This window comes from Pantherophis guttatus, chromosome 8, assembly GCF_059756535.1.
Source record: "Pantherophis guttatus breed Tessera chromosome 8, ASM5975653v1, whole genome shotgun sequence".
In the NCBI taxonomy this organism is placed as follows: domain Eukaryota; kingdom Metazoa; phylum Chordata; class Lepidosauria; order Squamata; family Colubridae; genus Pantherophis; species Pantherophis guttatus.
This window is the reverse complement of record NC_142070.1, coordinates 62002723-62014070: the sequence shown is the minus strand read 5'-3', so window position 1 is coordinate 62014070 and position 11348 is coordinate 62002723. Positions and strand designations below refer to the sequence as shown.

The 11348-nt window shown below is 35.5% G+C and overlaps 1 protein-coding gene across 1 annotated transcript; it reads left to right on the top strand.

Moving 5' to 3' along the window:
- Positions 1-335: 335 nt before the first annotated feature.
- Positions 336-3683, top strand: LOC148112678 (uncharacterized). The gene has a single exon (XM_087874871.1). It carries the CDS (start codon positions 2036-2038, stop codon positions 3071-3073), a length of 1038 nt encoding a protein of 345 aa, XP_087730997.1. The 5' UTR covers positions 336-2035; the 3' UTR covers positions 3074-3683.
- The last annotated feature ends 7665 nt before the right edge of the window (positions 3684-11348 follow it).

The window sequence follows — 11348 nt, the reverse complement described above, 5'->3', positions numbered from 1 at the left end:
GATTGGTTACAGTGGGGTAGGTAGTGAAAGACAGTTAAGAAGGGAAAAAGTAGAACTGAGGGATTTTGGCGTGCAATTCTCAGTTCCAGCTATGCATTACTGCAAATCACTTGATCTCTAATAAAATTATAACATTCTCAACCAATGCACCCAAGGATCATTTCTATTTAAATTTTTAACTTGTGAGCAGCCTAACAGTTAGTCAGAACTGCATTCTTTAATCCACCCAGAGGATTAACCTGTTATGGGGATTTTGCAACCATTTAGAACCATGGCTGCCTCCAATAGAGATTAAACAGAGCTGGAAAGCAGAGAAGAATTTGACAAAGGGCTGGAGACCAGTTGCAAAAGCCCTGGAAGAGGAGCCAGAGATCCTATAGACCCAGGGGGAAACTCAGAGAACTGCAGCTGAACCCAGAGCCTCCCCTAAAGCAATTGCTTGGAGGCTGGCACTGCTGTTCCCTGGGAGATGGAGGGGGTCTTCAATGGCGAGGGATCAGCCTTGCTGGTCTCTTGGTGTCAGGAACACTTGGCCCATTTTTCCCTGGAGCCACCTGCTCCTGCACCTGGACCAGTGCTGGCACCAGCAGCCCCACCCACCAGCCAAGCACCCTGATCCCTGCAGGGCCCATGGGGCAAGACGATCATTGGATCCCAGAGCTAAAGGTGAAATTCAACAGAGAGGCAGAGCAGTTGAGGAACTCACTTACCCAAGAGTGGAACTTCATGGTGCACCAGGGCTGAACTTCTCAGATAACAAAATCAAGATGAGCTGCATTGTCATAGCTCTGGAGGGGAAGCAGCCACTTGGGTGGTTTTGTTCTGTGATGCTGATGCTGAAGAGTTGCATGATTTTGATTACTTCATGGTTGACCTGATACAGAGGTTTGAGAACCCTCTGGAAGATTAGAAGGTGAAAAGGAGGATCAAGGCTATCTAGCAAGGCAGTCAGTCAATAACAGCCTATAATCAAGAATTTGGGGGGTTGGCTAGCAGGCTTCTGGACTGGCTACAGGACACGGTCCCGGAATATTTGAACAGAGCCTCAACCCTGTTACATGCCTGTCCTGGGGATCACCCAAAACCCTGCAGGAATAGTACGTCCTGGCCAGCAAGGTGGAGATTGACTTTGTCATTATTGGGGAGAGTATTGTGATGACCCAGGGCAAGGCACGGAAGCAACACAGTCAGAGAATAGTTCTAACTCTAACTTTTCCCCAAACATCCCCACGTTTACTGCAAGTCCTGGAGCAAAGCTCTCACACGCACCTCCGACAGCTTCTGGCTGCGAGTAATCCAGTAAGCAAAGTTAGCAAGGGAGCAACCAAGGCAGGAAGACAAGTGAGGCAGACAAACCGTTCAAGGCACACAAGACAAAGCACAGCAGGGCGTGGTTATGGCCGTGGTGGTGTGAGGACGTTTTCTCCACTTCGCAGGGCATTTTACGGAAGATAAATGTGGATTAAAGTGTTTGAAATGCACCGATAAGGACCAAAATTTTATAAATTGTATCGGAAGAGCTACTGGCCCAGCAGACTGACTTTGGAATCGGTAGGTCACCCTGAACGACTCAAATTTTGAAGCTTTTCATAGCGTGGGAAAGTGGAAGGAGCGAGGGGTGACCAGATAGGCAGTCGCGATTGCATATTTGGAGTAAATAGCTGCCTTTGTTCTCATTATTATCGCGATCTGTATTTGTTTTTGCTGTGGGATAAAGGCACAGAACATCAAAAGACTGGTGGAAGGGTTTTTTTTTTCTCTCTTGGAAGAATATGTGAACTTTAAGTTGATCTTTTGTTTGTGAAAGTGCCTGAGTTGAAGCGGCAAAACGCATTTCTGGCCAGTGCCTTCCAACGGATGTTAGTTTTTTTTTTTTTAGGGAAATTACGTAAGCTGAATTGAGAACTATAAACTTTTATTGCTGGTCCTTTTGAGTGCAATAATAAGCTGTCTCAGCTTCAATATTGGATTGCTGTCCCTTAATCTTCATTACAGACCCTCTTGGCAAAAGTGGATAATTAAAACTTATTAAAAAATGGCGACCCAACAATCTTTAGAAATGCAACAAGTTGCTGTGGCCTTAACCAAAATTAGTGAAAAGATATCAGGACTGTCAGATAGTATGGATAATATGACATTGGAAATTAAAAGAATGAAGCAAGAAATGAATGAAAATTTTGCAAAGCAAACAGCAGAAATGACAATAATTAAAGATGAAATTGAGCAGATTCATACACATGATGCAAAGATAGATCGGCAAATTGGAGAAATCTTTTTTAAAAATGAACAAGATAAAAAAATTTGTCTTTTGGAAGAAGAAGCGAGGAAATATAATCTGGTTATTCGTGGAATTCAAGAAGAAAAAGTGGACAATTTGAAACAACGAGTTTTAAAATGGCTCAATGACTTGGATACACAAATCACATTTACAGCAACAAATCTGGCAAGTGTTTTTAGAATTGGGTTTAAAAGACAAAACGGCTTAAATAGAAATGTACTTGTCAGATTTGCAAATCTTAGTGACAAATTGGAAGTGATGGTGAAAGTGAGAGAGATGGGTGAAGCTTTGAAATTTGAGGAGAAAATTATTCAAGTCTTTCCGGATATATCAAGAGAAGAAAGGGCGTGGAGATTTTTTTTGAAACCAATCACAAAGGTTCTGAGAGACAATGGAATTAAATATAACTGGAGACCGCCACAGCAACTAAATTTTTTTTATAAAGGAAGAATGCAAATAATTACTTTGGAAACAGATGCAGTGTTATACTTACATGAACTTGGATTGATTGTAAAGTATGAGGACGTAACAGAGATAAAAGATCAAATGCTCAAGATGGGTGGAACATATGCAAAAACATCAACACCAGAAGAAAAAGGGGCTGCTGGAGGACAAGATCCTAAAGGACTAAAGCGGAAGGAAATCTCACCTGCGATGGTTGAAGAAAAGAAAAGTCGTGATGATATAATGGGAGATGGAGCGGATAAGAAATTCAAGGATCTTGAAAAAGAATTGCAGGAAGCTGAGTGCGGGGAGAAGTTACCACCCTTTTCTCTGAGAGATGAATTTAAATAGACTACCCGAAAGAAGTGACCCGACCATTGGCACGTCCCCTCTCCCCCACTCTCTTTATAGAGGCAGAAACCAATTGAGGATGTGGGGGACGAAAATTGTTTGTTATTCAATGTTTGATGTGTTTTTTGTCCTTTTTTGTTATTTTTTATTTTTTTTTTCTTCTATGTTGAATGTTGTTTGAAATGTGGGAGATTGGTGCTGGGATCTGGGCACAGAAAGGAAGAGGAGGGGAAAGGATTAAAAAAGTTACAGTTTAAATGGGTTTAATAAAAATAATGACATGGAATGTGAAGGGTACAGGGAATCAGATCAAGAGAAGACGATTGGAACTTAAAATTAAAAGAGATTTACCAGATATATTATTTTTGCAAGAAACCCATCAGAAATCTGAAGACTCAAATAAAATGTATACAAAGGGTATGCAAATTTATGAAAAATCTTTTGGAACTTTAAAAGCTAGAGGAGTTGCTACATTGATATCAGATAGGGTATATTTGAAAAAGAACAAGTAATTGTGGATGAAGAAGGAAGATATGTAATAATTGTGGGAAATATTAACGAGGAAAAAGTGACACTGGTTAATTTATATTTACCAAATGAGAAGCAAAAAGAATTTCTTGAAAAAATAACTAAAATTTTGGAAATCGAAAGTGTAGGGAAAGTAATTGTGGCTGGGGATTTTAATTTCATTAGAGATAAAATAGATAGTACTAACCCCACTCGTTGTGGAGGAGCAAATAAAATGGGGACCTTAAATAAATGGATGTTTCAAAACGGCGTGGTGGATGTCTGGAGAGAAGTGAAAGGAACTGAAAGAGTGTACACTTTTTACTCTAAGATACATAATACATATTCAAGAATTGACTATATCTTAGTTTCTAAAGATTTGTTGAATAATGTGGATAAGATAGATGTGGGAATTTTTAAGGATTCTGATCATGCAGAAGTTACGATGGAAATAGATTTTAATTTTGAGAAAAAAGGAAGTTGTTGGAGATATGATGAAAACTGTATAAAAATGAGGAGGATAAAAAATGGATATTTAAAAAATGGGAAGAATGTTGGAGATTGAATGATAATGGAGAGGTTAAATTTGAAATTGTTTGGGATGCGATGAAAGCAGTGTTTAGAGGGGAAAGTATCAAGTTATCAAGCAGAAAATATAAAAATTATAAAAATAAAATTGAAAAATATAAAAGCCAGATTAAAGAATTGGAAAATCAATTTTTGCTTACTAAAGAAAATTTTTTTGGGGAGGAATTAAATTTGCTAAAAAAATAAATTGATAGAAGAAGATATAGAATTGGTAAAAAAGAATATGAGATATTTAAATAGGATTTTTTTTTGAATTTAGCAATAAAAACTCTAAGTTATTGGCAAGGATGGCAAAAAATAAAAGAGAGAAGAGAGAAATTGGAGCCTTGATAGATGATAAGGGTATAAGACGCTATAAAAAATTAGAAAAATGTGAAGTGGTCAGGAACTTTTTTAAAAATTTATATTCGAAAAAATTAATTGATCAGGGAAAACTGAGAAGCTATTTAGAAAAACATGTTGTGAAAATTGACCAAACATATAAAGATTTAATGGAAGAAGATATAACACAAGACGAGATTAATGGAGTAATACAAAAAATAAAATTAGGGAAAGCTCCAGGTGAAGATGGATTACCTGCTGAGTTTTATAAAGAATTTAAGGAAATAATAATACCAAAATTGCAAAAACTATTTAACGGAATTTTACATGGTGGAGAAGTTCCGTTGTCATGGAACAGAACGGTGATATCTATAATCCCTAAACCAGATAAAGACTTAGAAAGGATTGAGTCCTATCGGCCCATCTCTTTAATTAATCAAGATGCAAAGATATGGATGGGGGCAGATGGTAATTGAAGATTGAAGATACTGAAAATACTGTTGGAATTAGGATGCGATGTTACCCTAACATGGGCGATGGAGTTTATCATCCAGCTGAAAGACACTACAGAAGATATTATATATATTTTATATATATTTATTATATTATATATATACATACTTTATATATATTTAAAGAAAAGGGATATTATGTCTAGATGTGAATATATGTAAAAGATTTGAGCTAAGAGATATAATGATGGGGGGGGAAGGAAATGGGTAGCTGAACTGAATGAATGTTAAATTAGGATTTACTATATAGTCTTATAGTGGAAGGTTGTTTTGAAAAGTTATACTATATTAATATATACAAAAGATTTGACTTAAGAGATATATGTATGGGGGGTAGTAAAAGGGTAGATTATGAGCGGAAATCGCTAAATTGGGAGATAATATTATTATGTTAAATTAGGAGTTATTAGATAATGTTATAATAGAATGTCACTTTGAAATGTATAGTATAGTATAGTATAGTATAAGGGGGATATGATAATTTTATTAGAAAGAAAGAGTCAGCATATGGAGATGGAGTAAGTGGATGGTAAAGTATGATATAATCTGTTATGAATTTGAGTTTTATTATGAAGAAGTCACGGGAAGGGGAGGGTGAGGGGGGGTTAGGGAGGAGGGGGGAAAGGGGGAAAAATCTGTATTTGAAAAACTTTTTCAATAAAAAAAAAAGATGCAAAGATATTTACTGCCATTATAAGTAATAGATTAAGTAGATTTATAGATAGATATATAAGTTATAACCAAGTAGGTTTTGTGAAGGGTAGATACATGAGTGATATTGTCAGAAGAGTATTAAATATTATAGATGTTGCTGAATATAATGCTGATAAAATAGGTATAATATCATTAGATATTTTTAAAGCTTTTGACTCTGTACAATGGGAAACTATTAAAACAATTGTTGAGGTACTAGATTTTGGTAATAAGTTTATACATGTTATTTCAAAACTGTATCAAAAAAGTAGTGCAAGAGTGAAGGTGAATGGAAGGCTGACAGAAGAGATAAGATTGGAAGCAGGTACAAGACAAGGATGTCCCCTGTCTCCAACATTATTTTTATTAGTTATGGAAATTTTGACTAAAATGATAGAAAAAGATGAAGAATTGGAAGGGTATAAGGGATATAAGATAAATCTGTATGCGGATGATACTTTGATTATTTTGAAAGATCTAGAGAAAGATTTGAAAAGGATACATAAGCATTTGGAAGAATTTGAGGAAATGACAGGTTTGAAAATAAATTGGTCAAAATCTGAATTATTAATGAATAATAATGGTAAGGAGTGGGAGAATATGCAAGAACAACTTGGGATAAGGATTAAAAAAACATTGAAATATTTGGGCATAACACTTTCACTCAAAGTTAAAGAAATGAAAAAATTAAATTATGATGTGGTGATGAATGAAATTGAGAAAAAGATAGATAAATATAAAATGATAAAGTTGTCTTGGTTTGGTAGAATTGCAATGTGTAAGATGATGTTGTTGCCAAAGTTTAATTTTTTATTTGAGATGTTACCGTTAAACTTGACAGAGAAAGATATTGAAGGATATCAGAAGAAATTGGATAAATTTTGTAATGGTGGGAAAAGACCTAGATTAGTGAAGAAAATGTGGTATCAAAATCAAAAGGAAGGTGGATTAGGAATCCCCAAACTACTCAATTATTATTGGGCTTATGCTATTCGGACTGTGGTAAAAATATTTAAAGGTGAAGATAGTCATTGGAGAGATTTAGAATTAAAGGACATCAAGAGATTTGGCTCAACATGGTTTTTAGATAAAGCAAAATCAAAATGTGTAATTAATAGCTATTGGTTAAAGGGACTGAGTAAAATTTGGAACAAATTTGTTAAAATTTTAATTCCAGATATAATTTTCTTAGGGAAGACAATTGAAAATTGGCCGATTAAAACTAATATAAGTCGTGATAGGGTAATGGAAGATGAAAATATACAAACTATAATAGATTGGTTAAAAACTTCAGAAAATGAAAGGAGGAAAAAAGAAATCATTGAAAAATTGGGTTTAGGCTGGTTTGAAAAAATACAGATAGAAAAATGGACTAAGAAGGTAAGGGACAATTGTTCGATAAGTAGAAGTAAAACTGAATTTGAATATTTAGTATTCCAAATTATGAAAGATGAAATTGGGCTAAAGGGACTCGTTAGTAAGATATATAAGATTATAAATTTTGATGGAAAACCACAAAGGGTGATGAAGATGAATTGGGAAAAAGAACTTAATATTAAAATATCAGATTTAGATTGGAACGTGAATTGGAAGAGTAGAATTACTAAGACTTTATCTGTAAGGATTAAAGAGCATAATTATAAGGTTGTTTGGAAATGGTATTTGACTCCATTAAGATTGTCATTGATGGATAAAAAAATTAGTAAACAATGTTGGAGATGTGATATGGAATTAGGGACTTATGAACATATGTGGTACAAATGCGATAAAGTTAAAAAGTTTTGGCAACAATTGGAGGAAATGATATTTGAAATGATGGGGAAAGCAATAATATTGAGACCAGAAACTATATTACTGTTGATAATTAAGGAAATAGAACCAACAAAATATGAGAAAGAATTGATTAGAATTATGATTATAATGGGTAGAATTATAATAGCCAGATATTGGAAATTAGATGTGAATTTTAGAATAGAAGAATGGTATTGTGAAATGTGGAAATTAGCTTTAAATGATAAAATGACATGCGATATTAAAATTAGAAATGGTGACTATAAAGAAGATATTTTCTGGAAAATTTGGAAACCATTTGTGGACTATGCACTGGGAAAATTGGATGCTTCGGTACCTGTACCCCGAGAACGTGGATTTTGGCGACCATGAAGATATATCCGAAGAACCAAATCTTCCTTTCTTATGTATAGCACAGGGTGAAATATTGTATATGTTGTTTGTAATGTTAGTAATTTAAAATATAAAATGTTAAAAATAATAATAATAATAATAAAAAAAAGACAAAGCACAGCAAACTCCAGACATCAGCAACTGCACATGAGGCTCCACAGATTCAACACTTGTTCCCGACAAACACGCTTCCCAACAGCATCTTTAAATCTCATTCCCCAGGTGAGCCTTGTAAAGAGGGGAGGAGCACCCTCCTCCCGAGTCATTGGGTTGCCCTGCACTGATCCCACCTCCTTTACATTCTTCATGCTTGGGGATCAGGGGTGGGCAGGTAATTGCTAATCGCTGAAGCTCCATCGTTCCTCTGCTCCACTGCCTGCCCTGTCCTCCCCCTTTCTCTGGTTCTCCCGTGCCCCCTCTCGCTCACTGGCGACCCTTCCCAGGCCCAAGGGACCTGGGACTGCCTCATCCTGCTCCTCCGGTCGTTTCTCCATTGGCTCTAGCTCTGTCTCATCCTCTTCCTCAGACTCAGGCTCCGACAGGGCCACGACAAGTATAGAAAGATGACTGGAGTGCCAGAGAGAAACTTTTTACTTTAAAAAGTAAAAAAAAAAAAAAATGTTCCGACGATTGCGCGGCACAGCTGTGATCATCAGAGCCCTTTTTTTACTTTTTAAAACCATTTTTTACTACCTATTTGCCCAAGCTGGTAGTAAAAAATGTTTTTAAAAAGTTTTTTTTAAAGGTTCCCACACGCACCACAGCTGATCATCCCCCCGTGTGCTGTTCTACTTACCTTCCCAAGTGTCCTTTTCATGTGCACTGTGCATAGCTCATGGTTGGTGTGCATTGTGCATGCGTGTGTTTGCGCAGTGCACATTTGGTGCATGCGTGGCCAGCGAACCGGTAGAAAACTGGTTCAGATTTCACCACTGGGTGGAAGGCAGAATTAGTGGCCTTGGTATGTGCCAAGACTCTACCCAGACTCTGTATATGCCCGATGTCTCTTAAACCCTGCCATGGCAGAGGGGATTGGAATGCAACTCCATACACCAAAAGTGCTGATGGCATTCACACATTTAGATGGCTCCTTGGTGGAAGGGGTTCCCACTAGATTTGTAACAGAACCTGTGGAGATGAAAATCAGCACTCACGTGGAAAGCATACATTTCTTTTCTGAAGAACAAGGAAGCGGAGAGGAAGGAGAATGCAAAGGATAAAGAGAACTAGCAAAAGAGATTAGCAGAAGAACGCAAAAGAATGGAAACAGAGTTACAGAAAGAACCGCAGAAAAGAAATTTAAAAAACAAATGGGACTGATGAAACATACACTCAATTTAATGGAAACAGAAGAACTAGCACAAAAGATTAAAAGAATAAAACAAAATTACTTTGAAAATGTCAACAAACCAGGAAGATGGTTAGCATATAACTTGAAAAAGGAGAAAGAGAAGAAATTGATACACAGCTTGCTAGATTCAAAAAGAATCCCTCACTGTCAAAATGAAACTAAAAAGAAAATAATCCGGAATTATTAGAAAAAACTATATAATCAAGAGAATGTGTCAGAAGAAAAAATAAGACAATATTTGGAGAAAACTGAATTACCCAAATTATCTGAAACAGTGAAGGTTATGTTAAATGAAAAGATAACAATGATGGAACTAACAGAAGCGATCAAGAGGCAAAAAAATAATAAAACACCAGGACCAGATAGACTACCGGCAGAGTTTTATAAATGTTTACAAGATACTTTGGGTATGCCAATGTTGGAAGTTTATTATGAAGTACTGTTAAAGGCTAAAATTCCGAACACGGAAGCAAATATAACCCTGATACCAAAAGAAGAATCAGGTTTAATGCAGATAAAAAACTACAGGCCAATACTACTATTAAATGCAGACTACAAAATATATGCCTCAATAATTGCAGAAAGATTTAAAAGATTCCTGAATGAATTTATACACTCAGGCCACAATGGATTTTTACCTAAAAGGTAAATTAGGAATAATATGAGAATCATTTTGAACACGTTGGAATATTTTGAAACGCACCCAGAAAAACAAATGGCATTGATATTCTTAGATGCACAGAAAGCATTTAATAATGTAAATTGGCAATTTATGTTATTACAATTAAAATATATGGACTTTGGGGAGAAATTTGTTAACATGAGTGAGGCAATATATTCCAAGCAAACTGCAAAAATAATGGTTAATGGGAATTTGATCAAGAACTTTAACATAAGAAAAGGCACGAGACAAGGATGTCCGTTGTCCCTTCTATTATTTATATTAACATTTGAAGTACTTAATAGAAACATTAGACAAGACCCAGAAATAAAAGGAATGGAAATAAAAACAGAAGAATATAAGCTACAGGCATTTGCAGATGACCTGGTATTTATCTTAGAAGAACCACAAGAATCTGGACCCAAGTTAATAAAATTAATAGCAGAGTACAGTGAAGTTGCAGGACTAAAAGTGAATAAAGAAAAAACTAAAATACTAGTTAAAAATGACACAGAGAAAGAAAAATAAGAATTAGTGGAAAAGATAGATATTCAAATAGTTAAGCAAATTAAATACTTAGGAATTCAGCTAACAGCAAGATGCGCAACTATAAAAGAAGATAATTATATGAAACTATTACAACAAATTAAATTAGGTTTGGAGAAATGGAAAAACCTGCAGCTATTGTTGATAGGAAGAATAGCTACAATAAAAATGAACATTTTGCTGAGACTGTTATTCTTATTTCAAACAATTCCGATAAAATTAGAATTATTTTTTTTTTTAAGAACTAAACAAAATGATACTAAAATATATTTGGCAAAGGAAAAAAGCAAGTATAAGACTGAAACTGCTACAAGATACTAAACTGAAAGGGGGCCTTTGCTTGCCAGACTGTGAGCTATATTACCAGGCCTCTGCACTTGTTTGGGTGAAAGAATGGGTAAACTTGAGGCATAAAAAACTATTAATGTTAGAGGGACATGATCTCCAACTGGGGTGGCATGCCTTTTTATGGTATGGGAAAAATAAAATACATGGATATTTTCAAAGGCACCTTGTTAGAAATGCACTACTGTTAATATGGAGGGAAATTAAAGAAAGACACTATATAAAAATACCAGTCTGGCTCTCCATGATGGAGGCACTGATTCATCTGAATGTGATTAATATGGGAAAAATTGTAAGGTATAAGGGCATTTTGAATGATAAAGGGGAACTTAAATCCAAACAAGAACTGGTTAATCAAGGGATCGATCTAGCATGGTGGCCATATATGCAAATACAATCAAAATATGAGAAAGATGCAAGAATGCATGGTTTCTATAAAGAACCAACAGAACTAGACCAGATATTACTACGGACAGATGAAAAATTAATGTAAAAAATTTATAGCTACTTACTGAGTATTAAAATGGAAAGAGAGCAAGTGAAAGAAACAATCATAAGATGGGCTAA

Bases quoted from the DNA above. Each gene is read 5' to 3' on its own strand.
- LOC148112678 (XM_087874871.1), top strand. From the start codon at position 2,036: ATGGCGACCCAACAATCTTTAGAAATGCAACAAGTTGCTGTGGCCTTA.